This window comes from Balaenoptera physalus (genome assembly GCF_965194825.1).
Source record: "Balaenoptera physalus genome assembly, chromosome: 20".
Classification (NCBI taxonomy): domain Eukaryota; kingdom Metazoa; phylum Chordata; class Mammalia; order Artiodactyla; family Balaenopteridae; genus Balaenoptera; species Balaenoptera physalus.
Genome location: NC_138901.1, coordinates 11,214,115 through 11,237,965, shown reverse-complemented (window position 1 = coordinate 11,237,965; position 23,851 = coordinate 11,214,115). Strand labels below are relative to the sequence as shown.

General features: G+C 51.5%; 1 protein-coding gene across 3 annotated transcripts in view; it reads right to left on the bottom strand.

Moving 5' to 3' along the window:
• Window positions 1–23,851, bottom strand: part of RPTOR (regulatory associated protein of MTOR complex 1) — a 451,060-nt gene that overhangs the window by 352,062 nt on the left and 75,147 nt on the right. For all 3 annotated transcript variants that reach the window (XM_082441503.1, XM_082441504.1, XM_082441505.1), the window contains exon 10: window positions 13,066–13,208. In XM_082441503.1, coding sequence (XP_082297629.1) covers window positions 13,066–13,208 — 143 coding nt within the window. The remainder of the gene's footprint in view (window positions 1–13,065; window positions 13,209–23,851) is intronic.

Sequence of the window (23,851 nt, the reverse complement as noted above, 5' to 3'; positions counted from 1 at the left end):
ATGTACTCCAGGCTAATCTTTACCCTTACAATTGATTTATTGTTTCCAATATGGTTATTTCCCTGGTCTGGTAATAGCTGTTTGTTCTTACCTTCTTTTGTTCCCTTAAAATCATTAACTACTGAGGCCTATTCTTGTGCAAGGGCAAGCACTGTGGCCAGGCTCAGATCACAAAATGGTTTAGACCTGAAATGGCTCCTCTTGTGTCAAGAAAGCGATGAATGCCTGGTTCTCTTCCTCCCGGAACCCCCTACCTTATCTGCCTACACTACAGCTGACCCCTTGGAGGCAGGAAGCAGTGGGGAGGGGCAGACCTGGGGAGTATGTGAGAAACCCCCAATGCCACTCCAAGAAGAATGGCCGCCCAAGGAGTCAAAGGACAAAGACTTGGGGCCATGCTGACCTGATTATGAAAAGAAAAGTGACTTTATAAGTGACTTTATTTTGAACCCCCAAGTGAGTAAAATGGGGCATAGGAACATCTTGGCCCCTGAATCTTGGCTTTTATCTATCTCTGATTAATTCCTTGTATTAGTCAAGCTAGGCTAAGTTCTGGACACCCCCTCCAAAGTCTCAGCAGAAGGCCATTGTTCACCCACACAACAGGTGAGCTCAATACAGGTGTTTGGGATGATCTCATTCCATCTTGTGGGTCCCACCGCCCCCCAGGACTTGGGGTCCTTAGCTAGGTGTCTGCTCCCAGCCAGAGGGAGCAGCTCGGAAGGGAATCCAGGTTTCTATTGGCCAGGCCTGTGGCTTACGTCACTTCTGGCCGCATTCCACTGGCCAAACTCGGTCATGTGCCACAACTAACTGCAAGGGAGACTGGGAAATGTGGTGTATGTGCCTGGAAGGAAATGCAATACATTTGGTAAATAAGGAGCTATAGGGACTTCCCTGCAGGTCCAGTGGTTGAGAATCTGCGCTTCCACTGCAGGGGGCATGGGTTTGATCCCTGGTTAGGGAACTAAGATTCCGCATGCCAGCAGTGTGGCAAAAAAAAAAAAAAAAAAAGGAGCTATAAGATTTCTTCCTAAAAATTAGTCCAAAAAGGCTATATTTGTTTCCCAGGGCTGATGTAACAAAGTACTACAAACTGGAGGGCTTAAAGCAGCAGAAATTTATCATCTCACAGTTCTAGAGGCCAGAAGTCTGAAATCAAGGTGTGAATAGGTGGAGCTCCCTCTGAAGGCTCCAGGAGAAAATCCATCCCATGCCTGTTAGCCTCTGGTGTAACCCGCAATCCTTGGTGTCTCTCTGCTTGCCCCGCATAACTCCAGCCTCTGCTTCTATCACTACATAGTGTCTTCCCCTTGTGTCTCTGTGTCTCTCCTCTTCTTACAAGAACTCCAGTCATATCGGATTAAGGGCCTACTGTAAATCATCTTAACTGACATCTGCAAAGACCCTATTTCTAAATAAGGTCACACTCACAGGCTCAGGACCTGGATGTATGTCTCTGGGGGACACAATTCAACCCATAAGAAAAACAAAGAGAATGAACTTTTTAAAGGTTCTCGAGACATTCTCACATTGCTTCCAAAAAGCTCATTCCAATTTGCCTATGGACCAGCAGAGTACCGGTATCATCCTCCCCAAACCAAGTAAGAGTATTTTGGTTTTCTTCCTGAGTTTTATTATCTTGATTTCTGCAACTTCGATAAGTGAACAATGGCATCTCGTTTGCGTTTTGGTAAGGAAAGACACAGAAAGTGCACAAGGTACTCAGGACGCAGGTTGGTCATCCATTACGACTGAAGGGTGGTGGGCAGTCAGGACCAAGGGCTGAGGACAGACAGGAACTGGGCCAGTGTGTGTAGAGCCCTCAGGGCAGACCTGGGAACTGGAGGGCGTTTGCTGAGCTGGGAGTGGCCATCACAGGACACCACCCAGGCAGGGATGGAGGAACATTTAACTAGCCAAGATCATAGCTCTCTTCTTACAGAAAGCAAAAAAGGCAGAGAGGACAGAAATTTCCATTTCTCCATCTGAAATTAATGTTTCCAGCAAGGAGCCTGGATGGCTTTCTGCAGACAGCCCAGCTGCTGAGGCTGGAAGAGGCTTGTCTGGTTTGCTTGTCACAGGGGCGGTTCGGGCTGATGGTTGCAGGGGATGAACGTGGCAGCAGACGCTCGGAGTAAGACATCCACGAGGCCGTCGGTGCCACCACACGTCAGAACACTCTGTGCTCGGTCCAGAATAACCCCGGCCCCTGTGAATTATTCATACCAGCCACCTTATGACATGTGATCACATTCCAGGCAGAATGTCAGCCAGGGGGAAATTTGTAAATATAATTTGTATTCTCAATTTTTGTCATAGTTTTGGTCGTTATTTTCCCCTCATAACTCTCCATCTTCCTCCCCTATTTTCCCCTCTCTGGTTTTTAATCAGAGGGATCTGTCAAGAGTGACTCTGAAAGTCTCTGCCTTTCCTCGGAATGTGCTCTCTCCGGTGGCGGAGCGTGCAGCCTCCAATCTCCGAGTTCATGTTTACGATACATATTTTTATTACCTTTGAGTGAAAGTGATTGCTATGGTTATCTCCCCCTGAAATATATATTTTCCTTTCATTTATTTCGAGTACGGTTTGAATTTTTATGCATCTTTCAATCCCTGTTCCCCAAAGAGGTAGGTGGGGCAGCTGGGACAGGGGGGCCACAGTTCTCACTGCAGCATGACCGCCCCCTTCACAGCATCCCCAGAGGGATGGTCTCCCTTCTCTGCCCCGTGGGCACCACCCACTCCCAAGTAAGCCTGAGGAGGGCTTTCCAGGGGCTTCTGAGAGCCCAGCTCTCATCAGAGCATAGGGTTGAGAGAGTGAGCTTGAAATGGGGAAAAAAAAAATGTGTAACTGTCAAGCTGATTTCCACTGGATGAAAAAGATTTTTATGATGAGAGATGCGAGGAGGGCCCTAGGCCAACTCAGAAACTCATTTCTAGAACCAGAGGCTGCATCACTGACTTAATATGGTCCAAGGTTGACAACAAAGTCAGAACCCCCCATCTCGGGTCTACGGGTCTGTAATTCCCATTTCCCTTTAGCCTTTCACCGTAGCCACAGTCATCATGCAATTTCCCCCCAAGCACTTGGTTAGATCACAAAGGTAATGAGATCCAGTGAGAAGGCCAAATTTCTTGTGAGCCAATTTACTTTCCAAAAAGACAAGTCGGACTTTGGAACCCTTCACCTTGACCCTGACAACACCCTGTGCGCGGGCCTGTGGAAGAGAGTGGTAGAGCCGGGCACACAGACCGAGAGTCGACCGGGCTGTGAGGTGCTCCCACCCTGGGTCTCTGCTCCCCAGATGCTGATGGAAACTAAGGAAGGTGGGAAGAGTTTGACTCAGGGATCAGAGGAGGTGATAGAGCGCTGGCACGTACGTGCTCCTAGCTGTCTGGAGTGGAGCTGGGCCCAAACAGTTACATGGGGCAGGGTACCAGCTGCAGGAGCTGGGACTGGGGGGAACTTGGGGACTCTGGGCATAAGCAGGGCTGCTTGGGGGCCCTGGTGACACATTGTGGCATAGTGTTGAGGGGGTCATTCCCCAAAAAGCAGCTTGGGTGTGTCCAGGAAGCACACGGGCACAGTCATAGGCTCTCCCTCGAGGCTGAGAGCAGAGGCAGGTGATACCAAACCACAGCAGGATGACCAGAAGGGATGACAATCCTCTGGGTGACCACCTGGTTTGTGAGCTCATTTGAGGCTCCTGGGGGATGTGGGGCTGCCTTGCTGTAATTTGGGGCAGGGACTGTGGGTATAGGGGGGACAGAGGGAGGGACTTTGGGCAACTGCTGTTCTGTAAGTTGTGACATTGGGTGACACGTGTGAAATGGCTGCATTTACCCCCGCACTGTCGCAGCTACTCAGGCAAGTCAGCACCAGCCTGTCCCCACAGCACTCAGGCCAGCCTTCCTCAGCCTCAGCACTACTGACATTTTGGACAAATGATTCTGTTTTGTTTTTGTTTATATTTTAGCATTTTAAAAACATTGTGGTAAATGCATATAACACTTTTAACCATTTGTGAGTGTGTAGTTTAGGGGCATTAAGTACATTCACATTGTTATACAACCTCACCACCATCATCTCCAGAACTTTTTTAACTTCCCAAACTGAAACTCTGTCCCCGTTAAACACTGACTCCCCATTCCCGCCTCCTCTCAGCCCCTGGCACCCACCCTCCTACTTTCTGTCTCTATGGATTTGACTGCTCTAGGGACATCATATAAGTGGAATCAGACAGTATTTGCTCTTCTGTGTCTGGCTTATTTCACTGAGCATAATGTCCTCAAGGTCCATCCATGATGTAGCAGGTGTCACATGATGCTCTGTTGTGGGGTGTTCTGTGCACCGTAGGACGTTTAGCAGCATCCCAGCCTCTAACAACTAGATGCTAGAAGCACTTCCCTCCTCTCAATTGTGACAACCCAAAATGGCTCTTGAATTTGCCAAATGTACCCCTGGTTGAGAACCACAGCTCTGTGCACAGTCATCTCTGAAGACTTGAGTCTCCCCTTCATGTACTTGAGCTCCACAAAGGGGCAAGGGCACCTCAGGAATGTGTCCCCAGCCCCCCGCTGCAGCCCAGCTCCCAAATCCCATCAGAAGGTTCCAGCCACACACATTCCATGTCAAGATCGCTTAATAACATTAGGGCAGATTTTCAAAATTGCCATTTTTAATAATTTTTTAAAAACCCTCTCTTTTCTTAAATCCACATTAAGCATATGGCAAGCCATGTGCTGGCTGCATCGCCTCTTGCAAACTCAATGCTGGCCTCTGGTTTTTTACCTTCCATATGGGGAGACATAAATCCTACTTAGAGACAAACCTCAGGAGATGTGAGAAGCATGTACGAGTCAAAGATAAACAGCCTGCTTTGCCCTTGGACACATAAGCTGGATTTTCTTCAGTAATCCAGGCCCTTCTCGGAAACAGCCAAGAGCAAGGAAACTTTACAGCATGATCCATAGCCACACACACACACACACACACACACACACACACACACACACACACACACCCCAAAAAGAGCGAGTCTGGCAGTCAAGGCAGATGACAGCCACAACTTGGGCAGAATTTCAGCATGCCACTTCTTCCTCCCAGACCCTGCCAACACAGCTCGGGCAGATCCACACAAATTCCGCATTTCCACTCAAGCCCCATATAGCTCTGCTAATACCCATCAGCCCGCAGACAAAATCTTTTACTTCCCAGTAAGCCTGGAACAAAAAAGATGCATCTGCACGGGCTTTGGGAATAAAGGAGAGACACTGGAGGCCCTCAGGATTATCTTGGCAGAGAATGAATTTTGTTTGCATGTGTATGATTCATCAGGCATTGATTAAGAGTCACAGGATTCGGGGATTGGAATCAATCAGAGCACCTTACAGTGGAAACAAATAAACCTACCTTCCAGGGCCAGAGGGGAACCCAAGAGCGGTGGCCATCCAGCTTTTGTTGGAACGTTCTGGAGAGGTGGCAGATTTTCCCCCATTCTTCACCCCTCTCTGTGTCCCCATCCTCTGTCAAGTGACCTGCAGCTCTTCCCACAGAGGCAGAACGTGCTTCCCTGACCCCGGACTTCAGGCTTGGCCTTGAGACTTGATTTGGCCAGTGAGACGCTAGCGGAGCAGCACAAGCAGGGGCTGTGAACGTGCTGGGGGGTAGACTCTCCCCCTTGTTCACCTCTTTCTCCAGAACAAGAAGCCACCCCAGTGAGGCCACCCACCCGAGGAGAGAGAGAGAGCCAAGATGCCGGGTGAGGCAGCCCCCAGCCACCCCCAAACCCAGGAGAGTCAGTGCTGCCGTGTGAAGCCATGAGTTGGGCTGGCTTGTTATGCATCATTATTGGGCCAATAGCTGACCAATACAGACACTGCAATACCACGCTTCCAGGGGCAGGCCTCTGAGGTCTCGCCATCACTTTTATGAGGAACTCACTGACTGGTTCTGACGAAGAAAGCTCACCTTGACAAGAATGGCATTGCCTTGTTGATATCATTGTCATTGGACAGTGACATTTCTGCTGTGCCAGCTTTGCCCCTCTCCACCAGGCAGTGTGTGGGCTTGGCCACTGAAACAATCCAGAACAAGGGTAGTCAGTCCTGGATTCGGCTGCCTGTCAGCTAGGTTGTGATAGCTCTCGAGTCTCCCCTGCATCTCCCTCCCTCCTTGGGATGCTGGGGGAGACACCACTTATGGAGAAGATTGGTCTTGGCACTCAGGGTGTCCACACAACTGAGGAACTTCACAGGGTGAGCGATGATCAAGCCAGAGGCAGGTCACTTTGGAGAAGGCAGAGCCCCCACTGCAGCCTGGCAGCTCTGGTGACCCTTCCCTCCACCCCTTGCCCTCTGGCTCCCATCACAAGTGCTCTGTCCTGAACAGATGCTTGTACCCCCAGGTTCATGTCGGCATCACTCACAACCACCCAAAAGTAGAAGCAACCCAAGTGTCCATCAATAGATGAATGGATAAACAATGTGTGGTCCATCCATTCAATGGAATATTATTTAGCCATAAAAGGAAGGAAATTCTGACACAGGCTCCAACGTGGATGAACCTTGAGGACATTATGCTCAGTGAAATCAGCCACTCACAACAGGACAAATACTGTATGATTCCACTTATATGAGGTCCCTAGAGGAGTCAAATTCACAGAGACAGAAAGTAGGATGGTGGCTTCCAGGGGCTGGGGAGCGGGAATGGGGATCTATTGTGTAATGGGTACAGAGTTCTAATTTGGGATGATGACAAAGTTCTGGCGACGGATGGTGGTGTTGGTTGCACAACATGAATGTGCTCAATGCCACTGACTGTACACTTAAAAATGGTTAAAATGGAAAATTTTATGTTATAAATATCTTACCACAATTTTAAAAAATGACCTGTCCTATGTACCAGCTCCTTGAGGCCTAGCTCCTACCTGGCTGTCAGAGAGCAAGGCCGTCTGGGAAGTGGAACTATCATGGGGTGGGCATGGGGAGGGCACTGCTGCCGCTGCCACCCCCTCCTCCTTGGTTTCCTTGGTTTCTGCAGGAATCTCTAGCACCCTCATTACTTTAACTCAAATGAACTGACTGCTAACGGGGACCATCCAGGCATAGGGGCGGGCCAGTAGGAAGATACTGGGGCAGAGAGAGTGTCCTTCTGATGCTCCTCTGATCCCACAGAAACAGCAGCCCCCCCGCGGTGGCAAATCTGCATGGGGCATGCTTATTGCACACCCTCAGCGGAAGGGAGGGCTCTTTGTGGCTGGTGTCTGGCTGAAAGTTGGAACTTGAGCAGGTGGGGTCCCAGTTGCTGATCCTCCTCCTGGTTGCTGAACATGTCAGGGGTCTTCCTTCATGACATCATTCCTGTGTTGTCACAACGTTCTCCTCTTGCTTTAAAAGAACATCCTTCACTTGACCCTGCTGCCCAAGAACTTTTCTCTAAGGTTCTGCCAGGCTACGGAGGGCAGATGAGAATGTAGGCTGTAAATCAGGAGCCCTCATGACATTTAGATCCATTAATCCATCAAAAGAAGATTTGCTACCTCTTAGCATCCAGAGGGAAACCAGAAATCCTCTCCCATGATTGCCCGGAGGCTTAGGCACCAAAATACTACTACTCAGCACTTCGTATAGGGACCTTCAGGAGTTTGCGGGATGTCAGTGCTCTTCCCTGTGTCTATCACTTGCAGGTGTACCAACCACCCAACCCAAGCTGAAGGAGTTTGCTACCAGGTGCCTTTGCTTGTCCCCAGATTGTTTGTGAGGGAAGAAACTAATCTTGAAATGTCGAGGAGAACATAAGCCACCATCGTAACCTACAGGATCCAAACAACCTTCCAGACTGGGAGTTCTTTGAGAGCTGGAGCCACCTCTGTCCTCCAGCACTTAGCCCTGGGCCTGGCAATGGATAGGTGGGTGGCTGGGTGGTGGGTGGATAGATGGATGGATGGATGGGTGGATGGATGGATGGATGGTGGATGGGTGGGTGGATGGATGAATGGATGAGTAGATGAATAAATGAATCTCTGGCCAAGGAGCAGAAGTTCTTGCCCAGAATCTACCTCAGTAGCCTTGCAACTTCCCTCATTTGTAAAATGGGGTGAGGGTAGTTCTTTTACTACCCATCCCGTAAGGTGATTGTGAGGAAAAAATTAGATGATAAAGTCCTTTGGCCACCCCTATAGAATTATACCAACGAGAGGAAGTATTGTTCAAAAGAAAATGTTTTCTTCAGCCTAATAAATGCTTCTAGGAGAACTCACTGATTCAATCAGTGACTTAGGGAATCCTCTTAGGGTAAACAGCACTTTCTGTGTTCAGAGGCAGAATTCAGAACAGTAGAGACTTGGGCGACAAGCCATCTCACCTTAGAGCTGCACATTACATTATATTATTACACCTGTACCTCCTACAAGACTGTGAGCTTGTCAGTACTATGTCTTAGACCTATAATCCCCCCATCAGTAAAAATGAGTAACTAATAGGCACTCAAATACCTACTACAGTGATAACCAAATCATGTCATGAAAAAAGACATGATTTTACAAAAAGAAAACAATGCATAAATACTAGGGTGAAATACCTGTGTGAACTGTATCCTTGTATGACTCTGAATTTAGAGATAGACATTTGAAGTGGCTTTTTACCCATTTAAGCCTTATATGGACGTGGGGCTTGTGTGATCGTGAGGGGGGAACGGGCATATGCAGGGGAGGTACGTGAGACAGTCTACACAAAGAGCCCGATGCAGGGGCTGACATATAAAAATGCTCCATTCATAGCAGCTTATTATGGTCTCTGTGACTTGGGGGTCACTTGCCACTGTGGTCCCAAACCCTCTGTCTTCTTTCCCTGTCTCGCTGGCCTCCCCTCCCCTTTGGATGGGGCAGGAGGTGGTGAGGGCGGTCCAGGTCAGAGGGGGGACAGGAGCATCCAGCCACGCAGGAGGGGCTGAAATCCCTGCGCCAATGACCCCGTCTCCTCCTCCTCCCCACTCCAGGTGTCATCCAGCTGGACCCCAACTGCCAGGGCTGGAGGGTCAAGCGTTCGCTTCTCCTGGGTGTACACAAGGGTACAGAACCATCCCTGGACTTATTTAGGGCTCCGGACCAAGGCAAGCTGGACTGGGAAAGAAAGGGGATGAGACTGTCACGGGCTTGTCCTCAGAGCACCCCCAGTGTGCTGGCAGCCACCTGCTGCAGGGCTCACTGGGGGGGTAGGAACGAGGGAACACAGTGGCAGTTTTTATGCATGACAGCTCTATGAAAAGGGCATAGCATTTACTTTAGCAAATTTGGGACTGCGGATTGATGAACTGACCAAAGTTGGTAAATATCAAGGGTTAAGCAGCAGGCCCCCCCATTATCCACACTGCGTCTGAGTTGCAGACATCAGGCTTCCTAAAGGACAGGAGCCGGGGGTCAGCAGGGACTCGGTCACATTAGAATTCCTAATATCACAGTCTCACACTTGGGGATGAAATGAAACAGCTCTGTTTTAACCACATAATGTCCCCGGGAGCTGGACCCCAAATGATCTCTAATTATTACAGAAGTATCTGATTTCTGGGCTGGTTTCGAAGGCCGCTATTGTGGCCATTCATCAGAGGCAGCCACAGTTGGGGGCCCTGGACTGATGGTCGGAGAATCAGACACAGGGGGGAGTGGGACGTTGCAGGAGGCCCACTGTGAGCTCAGGACCCACCCTGTGCTCTGGAGGACACAGGCGAGGAGGCATCCCCTAGGCTCAAGACATTAACACCCAGTTGAGCAGAAAAGCTAAATGCTCATGGAGCCTGGTGCCTGAGGCACTGGCTAAGGGTCCCAGGGAAATTTCGGCTCTCTCACCACCTTCCCTAAGAGGTTCTCATAGGAGACCCCCCTCACCCCTGACCCAGGGCTCATTCAGAAGTAGAGAGGGGACTTGTCTTTGGTTGTCACAAGTCTGGGGACACTATGGTGCTGAGTGGGAAGGGACCAGGGATGCCAAATGTCCCACAACTGCACACACAGAATCGTTGCAATCGTTAAATTTTCTGTATCAGCTTGGCTGGGCCATGGTGCCCAGTTGTGTGGTTAAACACCATCTAGATGTTGCTGTGAAGGTACTTTTCAGATGAGATTAACATTTAACTCAATAGATGACCCTCCCTAATGTGGGTGGGCCTCATCAAATCAGTTGAAGGCCTTATCTTAAGATAAGGTTCCCAGAAGAGGAAGGAATTTTGTCTCCAGACTGCCTTTGGGCTCACAGCTGCTACATCAACTCCTGCTGGAATGTCCAGCCTGCCAGCCTGCCCTGCAGACTTCAGACGGTCCAGCCCCACAATCTCAGGAGCCAATTCCTTAAAATAATCTCTCTTTCTCTCTCCTCCTCCCCCCCACTCCCCACTCCCTCTCTCTGTATATATGTCCTATTGATTCTGTTTCTCTGGAGGACCCTGACTAATACAGCCTGCCCCAAACACCAACAGTGCCCCCCCAGAAAGCCACTGAGTGGCCTGGCCCAGTCCCACGTGGACCCCCTATTCCCTGCCTCTACAGTGAAGGGACAGGGCAGAAGTCCACTCTGCACTAAAGTTCTGTGATTTGACATTAAAAGGAGAACCCATGGGGCTGCCTGTGGGAAAGTGCCTGACGTGTAGAGGAGACAAAAGTTCCAGGTCATGAAATGAGGCCGAGTCCCCTCAAAGCTGGCCTGTGAGCCTGCCCACAGGCCCCCAAAGACCAGCAGCCCCTTTGCAAATGGCTCCAGCCCATAGCCCTTCTCCCACACACGTGGAGGCTCGGATCTCTAGTTAATTGTAAGACTGGATTGTTCAAGGCAAGAAAATCAACAAAATCTCTTCAGTGTGAAGGTCCCACAGTGGATTTCTGGCCTGTATTTTCTAGTCAAATAGTCCTGGAGGTTGTTTTTGTTCTGAAACCTCAGAGCATGACCTTGCTGGGAAGGGCAGTTGTGGATGGAGCAGGGGAAAGCCAAGGAAGGAAGGTGAGCACTGAGGAGCAGAGGTGTCTGTGACCTAGGTCACGAGCCCCCTTGTGAGAGTTTTACAGACTGGTCCATGTGTTTAGGAAGCCCAGTTCTCCAGGGTGGCTCCAACCAAAGCAGTTCAGTGGAGGGACCTGGATTCTTGACTCAGAGAACCTGGGTTCTGGCCACCAATTTGCCATGTGACCTTGGACAAGCCACTTGCCCCCTGGGTCTCAGCTTCCTCATCTGGAACATAGGCACTGAGGTCTCTGGGTGTTGGTTGCCCCTAGTAACCAACATAATGCTGGCCTCCGGGGGCTCTCGGCAGCTGCCCTGCAGCACAGCCTGCCAGTCCTCAAATCCCACCCATGCCTGCTCCACGCCAGCCTCGCTAGTCTCACACGTGAACAGACAGCCCACTTCCCTGAAACAAAAGCCTCAGCATGAACAAGAAAGCCCAAGGTACCAAAGTGACACAATGACTGGAGTAAATCCAAGATGCAGCGGCAAAAAAGAAAAGTGATGAGAAATCCAGGAATAACAAAAGTCTGCGCCAGGAAGTTCTGGTCCAAGTGTGGAGCCCCTGGTCTGAGCTTTGAGGAAGATGAATGGAGTCCAAGCCATACATAGAGGGTAACAGGGATGAGACAGGGTCAGGGTAGGGGCTTCTTCTCTGCGAAAAGGAAGGAATAAGCAATCAAGATGCAGGAGAAAATGGAGTGCCTATAAGAAAGGCCTGGTCCAACGTATGCAAATGAAAACGAGGAGTGATTCTGAACCCCTGGTGGGGTGACAGAGCCCAGGTGAGCAGTCCTGCAAGGGGCCTGGAGCCTCAGAACCTTAAGGGCCAGGAGCCAGGCCCTGCCCTGCTCGCCATGTAGTGTTCACGTGCATGTGCTTTCGAATGTAGAGCGTCACTCTGGGGCCAAAGCCTGAGACATGAGAGTGCCTCGGACTGGAATGAAAGACCACCAACCAGGGCAGCGCAAAACTTGAGCGGAAGCAGGGGTGTCCCAGGAAGGCAGGCCCACATCCCCCTTCTCCCCAGGAGGACAGAGAGACTGCAGAAGCCCATACCTGAGACAGAACCGAGCACAGAATCCAAAGTCAGGAAGCGGCAGAGGGGGAACCGCACGGAGGCGGGGACGGGGCCAGGCGCTGTCAATGAGGAAGCCTCACCCAGCACAGCAGATAATCTCTAAAGCAGATAAATCAAGAAATGGCATTATGAGCATATTATTTAGGCTCTCGGAGGCGACCACCATATAATTAAAAATGAAACAGTTAAAAGTGCTTGCCTTCAGGGCTGAGAAAGGAGGAATAGGAAGAGGGTTCTTTATAAACCTCTCTGAACTGTTTGACTTTTTTTTCTTTTTTAATTTGATTTTTCAAAAGAGCGCACGCGTGATAAAAGGAGGAAAGAAAATGAGGAAGCCTGAACTTGGATCCCAGCTTTGTACGGTTGTGGCCCTTTCAGCTGCTGCTGAGTCTGTGTGTGACCCTCAGTGCTGGGTGTCCTCCCCCGCCCCCCACCCACAGATTCCCCCACCCCTGGTCTCCCACAGGCCTGCCCCACAGCCCCCTGAGAAGGCGGACCTTACGTTGGCCATTTTAAATGGAGAAGTCTTGGGAGTTCCCTGGTGGTCCAGTGGTTAGGACTCAGCGCTTTCACTGCCCTGGGCCCGGGTTCAATCCCTGGTCAGGGAACTAAGATCCTGCAAGCCGTGCTGCGTGGCCAAAATGAATAAATAAATAAATAAATAGACAAGTCTGTAGCGAGGGATGGGGCAGGCAGGCTGTAGGAAATGAAGAAAATCAACCATGTGAAAGTACTTTCTAAGCCCTCAGCTCTAGGGACTTCCCTGGCGGTCCAGTGGTTAAGATTTCGCCTTTCAGTGCAGGGGGTGTGGGTTCGATCCCTGGTTGGGGAGATAAGATCCCATATGCCTCGTGGCCAAAAAATAAGAAACAACACATAAAACAGAAGCAGTATTGTAACAAATTCAATGAAGACTTTACAAATGGTCTGCATCAAAAAAAAAAAAAAAAATCTAAGCCCTCAGCTCTAGGAAGGCAGCAGGAATCATATTACCGTTAACAGCATCTTGGAAAGCCTTGTCATCACTGTTGCCTGTGTTCTCTGGTGATGGGGGATTCGCAAGGGTTGGGTCCAGTCCCCATCTCTATCCTCCTGTACCGCATTCCACCACTGAGAGATGACGCTACCGAGCCTGGCTGGATCAAGGAGAATGAGCACAGGCTAAGTTAGGACCAGGCAGGGTTCAAACCACAACTCCACTCCTCAGAGGCTCTGGCCTGGGCATGTCTTTAAGGTTTCCCATACACCTTCCCAAGGATCCCCTCCTGAAGAGGCCAGATCAGTTTCCACTCCCACCAATGGCATAGAAGAGTGAGGTTGGCTCATCCAGCTGTGGACCCTTGAGAAGCTTCTTTCAGCTGGTCTGCGGATAACCCAGCAGGTTGGGAGGGGGCTCTTCAGCCCCTGCTGAGCTGTCATGAAAGAGCCCTGCCCCGTCCATGCACGTCTGAGCACCATCCACAGACAGCAAATGAGTCTGGCCCCAATCAGGGGTGACACACTCAGGACAGGAGGCAGGTGTGCTTAGTGATGTTTTTAGTTATTACTTTTTGTTGTGGTAAAATACAGATAACATAAAATTGACCGTATTAACCATTTTAAGTGTACAGTTCAGTAGCATTAAGCACATTCACGTTGTGCAACCGTCACCACCATCCATCTCCAGAACTTCTTCATCTTCCCAAACTGAAACTCTGTCCCCATTTAACACTAAATGCCCATTTCCCCTCCCCCATCCCCTGGCATCCACCATTCTACTGCATCTCTATGAATTTGGATACCCCAGGAACCTCATATAAGTAGAATCACAGAGTATTTGTATTCTTTTGTCCAGCTTATTTCACTTAGCACAATGCCTTCAAGGTTCATCTGCATTGTAGCATATGTTAGAATTTCCTTCATTTTTAAGACTGAATAATTTTCTGTTGTGTGGATGGACCACATTTTGCTTATCCATTCATCCACTGATGGACAATTGGATTGCTTCCACCTTTTGGCTGTTGTGAATAATACTGCCATGAACATGGGTGTGCACATATCTCTTGAAGACTGTGCTTAGTTTGGGGGACTTTGGCTGTTCATATAATGGCCCTTTCTCTTACAGAATTCAAAGTACTTGATTTAAAATCAGCACAGCGACCACAGCGGAGCCCTTTCCCAGACTGGCTAATGCTGAGAATATCTTACCTAATGTGCTCAGGAGGGCATTTCTACGCTTACCCCCATTCTATAGATGAGGAAACTGAGGCACAGAGAGGTTAAGAAACTCGTCCAAGGTCACACATGAAGTAACCTCTGGGGAAGGGTTGGACCAGGGCAGTGTGACGCCTGAGCCCACGTTCTAAACCATTCGGTTCAATGCTTTTAGTATCCTCCTTGAAAAACAGAGAGGCCGGCATAATTGTCATTCAGCGGGAAAACTCAAGTCACAGACAACTTAAGTGGCTCTGAAGGCCACACAGCTTTACCTCTGATTCCCCTTCTGCATCTTAGAAACCGCAGTACCGTTATTTGCAGACATTCTGACTTCCTTCCCTCCTCCCCTCACTACCTCTTCAGACACAGTGTTGCTAGGACTTTACTTTTTCTGAATCCAGCCTGGGTCAGCCATCCCACAGCTCAATAGAGACATCGTGACATCATCAATCAACAAGAAGCAAACTGTCTGCTGAAACCTGAATGAATCAGACAAGAGAAAGGCTAGGCGGCCAGGGGGAGCTAAAAGCCCTTAAAAGTTTAAAGAGATCCTGCCAAATGGGTGATTGGCTCCCAATGAGGTTAGTTTTAATCAATTATTAAGCAATGGTTTAATATTTTAAGTGTTTGCTTAATCACAGAGAAATGAAAATATTTCATGATTTTCTTCCCCTGTACCTTCCAAAATAAAAAACGTAAAACAAGTGTAGGTACAGTGGCATGGATTTTTTAAAAATGCTTTCTATTGAAATAATTGGGTGTCTTTTTTTTTTTAGCTTCTTCTGTATCCCCCACAAAGCCTCGCCCAACGAGAGCCCGAGTAGGTGCTGAGTTCTGATTGCCCAACGTTCCAGCACCGGCTTTGTTCGAGGAACATTGGGAAACATAATAATGTCCTAAAGTGCCCTGGCTCACTGACAGTGCAGGGGCAGCTTGGTTTCTCAAGGTCTCCAGGTGGGCCACGTGGGAGAGTCCAGCATCGGTTCCTTGAACTCTCACTATCTGTCCTCTGCAATTCTGGTCTCCCCTACCCCTTCTCCCTGCTCTCCAAGCCCTGCCTTTCCAGCCAGTAATGCAGGAACTGGAAAGCAAAGGATAGAGGGCAGCAGGAGAGAAGGATTAAAGCACATTACCACGTATATGATCAACCCTGGAGTAATGGAGTGACTGGGCTCCCATTTTTATTCTGTGATCAATTCCCCTTTGGAGTCTGATAAAAGGTGGCTTTTTCTATCCACGCATCCATCCATGCACACATACTCCTCATCCATCCACCCATCCACACATTCATCCATCCCCTCACCCATTTATCCATCCATCCACCCCTCCATGCATCCATCCACTCATCCTCCATCCATCCACCCACCCATCCATCCACCCATCCATGCATCCACCCATCCATCTATGCATCCACCCTTCCATCCACCCACCCATCTATCCATCCATCCACCCATCCATCTATCCACATACCCATCAATATATCCAGCCATCCAACCATCCACCACCCATCCATCCATCCATCTATTCATCCATCCATCCACCCATTCATCAGGGTGCCGGGTGCTAAACCAAAATCTCCTCAAAGTAAGCTGGGCACAAGGGAGAGAGTGGCCCGTCCTCAGGGCAGGTGGGCCTCACAGGGAAGGGTCCCTGCGCTCAGTCCAAGGAAACCGGATGGGGTATGGAGTTGCCAGTCCAGGCAGAGAGACCAATGCTGAGACATCGGCCCCAAACCCCATTTGTTTCATCTGTCCTAGCTTCAGCATACTCTGCCCCTTCAATATCCAGTTTCCTGCCCTGTTGAGTAAGGACTCTCAGCCATTCTCTTGGGACCTGCAGATTGGGGGTTACTTTGAAGTGGTCTGCATGCTGGGCAGACCCCAGCATTTCCTGCCTGCCCTGTCTTCCATGGGAAGATCATAGCGGGGAGGAGGCGGTCAAGATTGGGAGCTATTTCTGCAGATAATTCAGATTCATTTGCTGTATCTAGATCATGCCGTGTCCTAATTAACGCAGACCTTCAAGGTTATACTGCATTTGCAAAGTTTTCCGAAATGGGCCAGCACTTTAAACTCCAACCACTTCCGCCTCCCCACCCAGAATTTTCCCTCCCTCCCCGAGATTGCCCCCAGACGCCCCCAGCTTCCGCTCCCAGAGGGGAGTCCTTCTGTACAGCGGGAAAGTGAGAACTTGCTTTTGGCTTTTCCGAACTCCGAGCCTCACTTAGCCAAGGGGCATCGGATAACTGATTTGCCTCCATCAAATTCATAGGTGACTAACACGCCCAAGAATTCCCAGGCCGCTCCTGGCTGGGAGCTCTGTCGGTACTGGTGTGGGTTGTGTTCAGTGAACGTCACTGAAGAAGGGGTGGATCCCAGTCAGGAGCTGTGCCTGCGGGGACATTAGGCTGAGCCTTTCCTACAGTCTTTGGGTTCGATAACAGGGTTTTCTTTAACTCTTCAGACAGGGGATCTGTATATTCTAAAGACAGTACGTAAAATATTTATTAAGAAGAGTATCTATTTTTAACTAGGGATGATTTCAGTTCTATTATTCATACAGCCTCGGAGGGCAGGCTTCATGCTTGGCGGCTTACAGGAGCTGGGAGACCAAGCAGAGGTGATTCTGAAATTGGGGGAATGTCTTGGGGAGGGGGCAGTGGGGGGATTCCAGGCGGGGGTGTGGGGAGCAGCTGATGTCGCCCTCCTGATTTCAGCCAAACCTCCACATTCAGGGAACTGATTGCAGGAGCTGGTGAAAGCTCTGGCCCCGTTTAAACCCAAAGCCATCTGTGCCCCCCAGCCGACACTTTCGAGGCTCCCTCTTACAGAGACTGGCCCCAAGCCCTGTAGGAATCAAGGAACATGCCCCTTCAGAGCACAGCCGGCTAGACATCCCTGTTAGAGACGGGCACCTGTTTCCCTGGCAGCCCCATGCTGACAAGTCTCAAAAAAACAAGCTGCAACCTGTCAGAATCCAGACCAGGACATGCTCGGCCACCCACAGGGCTGGTGAAGGCGCCAGGGTGGTGACCCGCTTCAGGACAAGTTTTCCTCACCCTCTACCCCCCCAGATAGCCCCAGAGCTGCCAAACATCTGCTCAGCCCGGAGCAGGGGTGAAGAGCAGAGGCACAGGGGTTGGTCACGGAGCTTGAATCCTGAGTCCAGTGGGAGCAGCTCTGAGCCCTGGGCACAGTCCCTTTGTCATTCATAGCCTCAGGTGCTCTCACCTGTGAATGGGGAACCCAAGAACACACACCCCCCCAGAGATGTTCTAATCGGCAGAAGATGCTCCCATCTGCGCTGCTCCAGCACCAGCGCAGATGGTCAGTGTCCGGTAGTGGACACACGGTCCCTGCGGGCACAGGGCTCTCACCGGGATGTCCAGGCCTCCATTCTGCAGGTGAAGTGATGAGAGAGGGAGGGAGACGGACAGACAGATGGACATTCTCATCCGGTGCCAGGCCTTGTGCCCCCCACGTGTTACTTCAGTTGAGCCCGTGCACTTTGCATTATTGCTGCCACTTCCAGATGAGGAGTTGGTCCCCAGAAACACTTCCATCCCTCCACACACACATGGGGACCCAGCATCAGGGAGGAGGCCCCTAACGGGCTCACGCTCAGGCCATCACCTGCTGCTCAGCTGTCCAGGGTGCAGACCCGGAGCCTCACTTGTCTCATTCCCAGAGGTGGGCCCAGAGCAGGGCGCCCTTGAGAAGCACATGCTCTGCCAGGCACCCCGAACGCCTGCTCCAGGCTCCCGCACCAGCCTGACCTTGCCCAGCAGAATCAGAGTGGAGGATGAAATCAGGACATATGAAGGCACAATGCCTGGGGTTTAAAGAACATCAGGGGCGAACACACAGGGACAGAGGAAGGCGGGAACCGGGACAACTAGGTCAGTGCCAGAGGGCCCCGTGTAAAACCCAATTACCACGCCTGCTGTGAACGGAATGTTGGGGGAGGGAGGGGGCGCCGGGAAGGTTGCCAGGTCAAAGCGGCTCCGGCCCTCGGCTGACTTGGCCTACCTTGGCCCAGCGCACAGATCCCTAGACAGGCCGCTGCGGCCACCCAGGGCCCTGATTCCTCAGTGGAGAGCACGTGGGGAGGGGAGGGGAGGAGGACACAGAGCTTTGTCCTACTGCTGCCCTGGGGGCTTAGGGGAGACACTTGCCCCCTTCTGCGGACCTCCTCAGCTGTCCCTGTGTGCTGTTCCTCCCCCCTCTGCCCCCTGCCCTCTGCCCTCTTCTGCTCTCACTCCTGGGGAGCTCACAGCTGGAGTGAACCCACAGATGCCAGGATGTCACCCACCTCAGGCTGGCCTTGCTCTCCAGCCTGCATCCTGGGATGGCCCCGGGGCACCCTAAGTGATGTCCTCTCCTCTGCCACTCTTCCCCCTGTGTCCCACCTCCTGCTCCCTTTCAGCTTTGCAGCCCCCAATCTCCCCGCCCCCGCTCCCAGGCTCAGCAGCCCCAGGAAACACCCAGGGAACTGTCATAGGGTTTGGGGCCACATGGTCACATCTGAGGGGCCTTGACAACTATCCACACAGTGTGAATTGTTTCTCACGGGCATCTAGTTTTGGGGTTTTTAAAAAAGTGTTATTAAGCATAAAATTAATAAATGAAAATGTGCCGTCACAATTCTTTTTTTTTTTTTTTTTGATTTATTTAATTTAGTATTTTCTTAGTTGATTTAAAAATACTGATTCTAGGTTCAAAATATAGCATTTTATGCTTAAATTCAAAAGCATTAAAAGCGTCACAATTCTTAAAGAAAAGAAGACAGAGGCCTGGGGTTGGGTGGGGGTAGAAGCCCTCGGTGGTCAGATCAAAACAGAGGAGCAGCCTGGGGACCCTCTGAGCCCTCTCAGGCCCAAGCCTGTCAGGTTCAATTAATCCAGCTTGATTCCAGGCCCCCAAGCATCCCACCCACCCAGCCCCCCAGCGGGGCTCCCTCATGGGGAGCTTTGCCACCAGCCAATACTGTCCCATCTTTGACCTGAGATGAGGTTAGACCCCCTCCCTGCCAGCAGGCAGGCCCGGCGCCTCCTCTGTGTTAGGGTGGGAGATGGAGAGACCCCACGAGCAGCCGGGCCTCAGCCCAAACATCCTGCATGGGACAATCCAGGGCAGGACAGAGCTGAAGGCTGCACGTGTGCCAACCCCCTCTATGGGTGCTGGTGGCTCTGGGTTCAGCTCCCGGGAGTGGAGACCATCACCGTCTCTATTCTATACACGGGAGACCAAGGTTTATCGAGTTGGTGGGACCTGCCCAGTGGCACAGACGTTGCACAGGGACGAGGACTTGCACCAACGTTGGCCTGGTGCCAAAGCCCACACCCACAGCCGCCAGGTTGCACTGCCAGCCCCAAGCCTCAGCTCTGGGTTCTGAGCGATACGCCCCACCTGCAGGCTCCACGTCCAGCTGGGGGAGGAAGGAGGGCCGTGGAGAGCAGCACTCAAGAGATGTCACCCTCTGTCCTGCCTCACCGTGCTTACTATGCTCCATCCTGGGGGTGGCCTGCCCCACATCCCTCCCACGCCACCCTGACGGGGGGCACATTGCCTATGCCCACCCCCACTCTGTTTGCACCCCAGAGAATAAGAGGTACCTGACCCAGAAACGGAGAGCACGAGAGGCTTCTCACCCATCCCTGCGCTCGCTGGTGAGAGCTGCCTTGCAGCATGCCAGGGCGCTCCAGGGTGGACACACCAGGCGAAACTTCCTAATGGCCAGGTTATTGCCTTTATTTATGTCCCTCCGTGGAGATGCTCGAGGCTTCCGAGCAGCAAAACACTTTAACAACAGTAAAAGAAGCTGGCATCCCAAACACAGGAATCCTGGAGGCTGCAGACACTGAGAGCCCACAGCTGGCACTCAGCTCTGTCCCGGAGGGTGGGCTGGAGAGGACGGCTGGGCTCCCTCGTGGAGGGAGGGGTGCAAGTGGGCAGCTGGGGCCGAGGGCTCGCAGATGGCAAGGAGGTGGCGCAGCCTGACTCTGCGGGTCGCGGCTACTGCACACCACCCTTGGCCTTGATGTACGGTACTATGATGGTGAATTGGGAATATGTTATGTCCAGACACTGTGTCAGGTGCTTCATATACTTCCTCTCCTGCCGTCTTCCCAACAATCCCATGTCTTGTTATCACCATATTTCAGATGTGCTTATTGGCATTCAGAGAGGTGAATTTGAGCAAGGACCCACAGCCGGTCATCGGTGCACTAGGATCCAAACCCAGGCTTGTGGGGGGAGGTGGGGGGTGGGGGGCGTGTAGGCAAAGCTGTGCTTCTAACTGTTCAGCCGCATGGCCTTCAGAGGTGGGAAAGTTCCTTTAGCGCTCTTCCCAACACACACAGAACCACGCCACCTCTTCCTCCAATGACCCTCATTTGTGTCTGAAACCCAGGCCCCCTGCATTCCTCCCAGCTACATCACCCACATGCAGTGATGAGCTGCTTGGTAACAGCTGAAACAGCTTCCTCCACCAGGCCAGGCTCCCGGTTGCAAAGAGCAAAGCCTAACTGGGGTCAAGTTAAGCAGAAAAGAAACTTGTTGGATGGGTATCGGTTTCCTCAAAGGAAAACAGAAGCCAGGAGAACGAAGCATGGGCAGGACCTGGGAAGCTGGGCTGACCCCTCGGCCACCTCATCAGTCAGGACGGCAGGACTAGGCAGCCGCTAGGTCATACCACGGTCACAAGCATCCCGAGACATCAATTACTACAAATGACGGGTGTCCTTTCTTTCCCTCCCAAGGTATGTCCCCCACAGGTCAGTCGAGGCCTCCTTTCACCTCGGTCACTCGGGGACCCAGTTGCTGTGCCACAGGGACAAGAAAGGGTTGGTGTGTGGGGTTCTGAAACGCCCTGGGCTGAAGTGACGCTCAGGCTTGATTCACTGACTGCAGGAGGCCTCTAGCCACAGGGGACAGTGTGGTTCCACCTGTACCGGGAGATGGAAGCACTCGGACAACACACCGAGGACGGTCACCAGAGCCACCTGTCAGCATGGGGGTTCCCTGGGAAGCGAGGAGCCCTTCAGTTCTTATCAGGAAATTGAAGAGACCTTGGGGGCAGGTCCCTGGCCTCTCCAGGCCGACTGCACTCTGGGGCTGGACTGGCCCTGGGGAGGGCAGAGCCCGGCATCTCCACCAAGACCAGGTGGCTCTGCTGACCCTGCAGAGAGCTGAGCAGGCCCTGGGGACAGAGGGCATGGCAGCAGAAGCCCCTTCCTGCCGAGCCCCCTCATCCAAGCCACGGAGAGCCATCTGGGCCTCCCATGTGGGGGATGGGGGAACCCCAAAGGTCCAGCAGACGCTGAGGTGGCCGCCAGGGGCAGATAGCACCCACTCGTGCCTCGGGTGACAGGCCCAGATGCAGAGGGGACCGGAGCCTGCGGTCCCGTGCCCCTACTGCTGCCTTTGAACTTGCTCCTGGTCTGTCTCTCCCCTTGGGAGACCTCGTCTGGCTCTTCACAGCTGCCTTCCCAGTGCTGAGTCAAGCCTGGCTGGTGACTGTCCACTTGCCATCCTGGCCCAGTGCTCCCCTCCCCATGATGACAGCATCACAGCTTCAGTGCGTCCATCACAGCTCACCTCTTCCAGAGAACCTTCCCGAAGGCCTGGGAATAGGCCACAGAGGAGCTGGAGGCCAGGGGTTGGGAGGTGGGGACACTGGGTCCCTGGTCAAGCCTCTGAGCTCCTCTGTGTAGCCTCAGTTCCTCCATTTGTAATGAGGGGTGGGGACCATATGATCCAGAAATTCCCACTTCTGGGTATATATTTAAAATCAGTGGAGGCAGGGTCTAGGAGAGATATTTGTATGCCCATCTTTATAGTAGCATCGCCCACAATCACCAAAAGGTGGAAGCAACCCAAGTGTCCATCTTCAGGTGAGTGGATAAACCAAATGTGGTCCATCCGTACAATGGAATAGTATTCAGCCTTGAAAAGGAAGGAAGTTCTGACACCTGCTACAACATGGATGGACTTTGAGGACATTATGCTAAGTGAAATAAGCCAGTCACAACCGGACAAATATGCATGATTTCACTTATATGAGGTCCCTAAAGGAGTCAAATTCATGAAGACAGAAAGTGGAATGATGGGTGCCCGGGCATGATGGGAGGAGGGATGGGGAGTTAGAGTCTCATGGGGACAGAGTTTCAGTTTGGGAGGATGAAAGTTCTGGAGATGATTGCATAACAATGTGAAGGTACTTAATACCACTGAACTGTATACTTAAAAATGGTTAAAATGGTAAATTTTATATTATGTATATATTAGCACAATTTAAAACATTTTAAAATTTAAATTAAAAAATTTAAAAGGTGGGGAGGGTGCTGTTGTGCAAGGGCCCAGCCTGAGACGTCGCTCAGAGGCCCATGTTCCTTCCTTGTCTGTGGCTTGGCAGGAGCTCCCTAACCCCGGGACCCCTGGCTCAGCCCCTCCTTCACTCTCCTGTGTTACTAGTACCTGAGCATCTTGAGGGAGGGAAAGATGAAAAAAATCATAATCAGCATTTACTAAGCTTTACTAATTTATTTCTGTAGACCAACACCATTCTCAGAGTTTAATGGGTCTTGTCTAGTTTAACACTTGACACAGCTCAGAGAGGTGAAGTCACCTGTTCGAGGTCACACAGCAGCTGAGTGGAGGAGCCAACTCTGGCCCAGGCATGATGCTGAAGCTGCCTCTCACTGCCAGGATCCCTGACCATTTTCTCACTGCCCAGTAGTGTCTAGAGGATGCTCTAGACATTGCTGGCCAGTGCTCCCAGAGTGCCTGGGAAGCAGGCAAAGAAACCAGCGGCGCCCAAGGGCCTGAGTCCTGTTTCCTGGGCTACAGCCAGGCCAAGATGCTCCATTACCAAGTGTGTGCTTTCTATTGCACGGCAGGCCTGCCAGAAAGGAACCATCAGTCCTTCTCTATCTGGGTGGTGATGCCAGCCATGCTTTTCTGTCTGGATGGACCCCTGGCCCCAGCATGTCCTCCTTCCCTGGATGGCCCTCAGCAGCCCAACTGTGTGGTCCATGGGTCTCATCATACCATCATCCAAGCTCACAGATACTTTGAAGACCACAATGTTTGCCTTGTCCTATTTCCCCAGGAATGCAGAAAGGCAGCCCAAGTGTTGCAAAGGCCCCACCGGGGTCCAGAGACCCTGGTCCAGCACTGGCTCTGCCCCTCTTCTTAGGGAACCTTCAAGTCTCAGATGTTTAGATCCCAGCTCTAGCCCCTGTGGTACCCATGGCTATTGCCCACAGAAATGGACCCCTCCAGGGGTCTTTGGGACAAGTCTCCCAGCAGGCTGCAGTTGTGGGTGGCCATTGCCTTGTGTGGGCATTTGAGACACTGAGGATTCACCATGAGCCCACCACGAGTGGACACAAACATGTGCACTGAAGTGAGTGGTGCCCAAGTCATGTTCTGGACGCATGGCGTGTGACCGGTGTATACATGGCCGGTGAGACCCCTGTGTGAGGGAGGGAAGGGCACCAATGCACCTGCCACTGTGGATATGCCCCAGGCACGCTGTAAATGCTACGGCAGCAAATCAAATTTACAAAGCAATTTGTCCT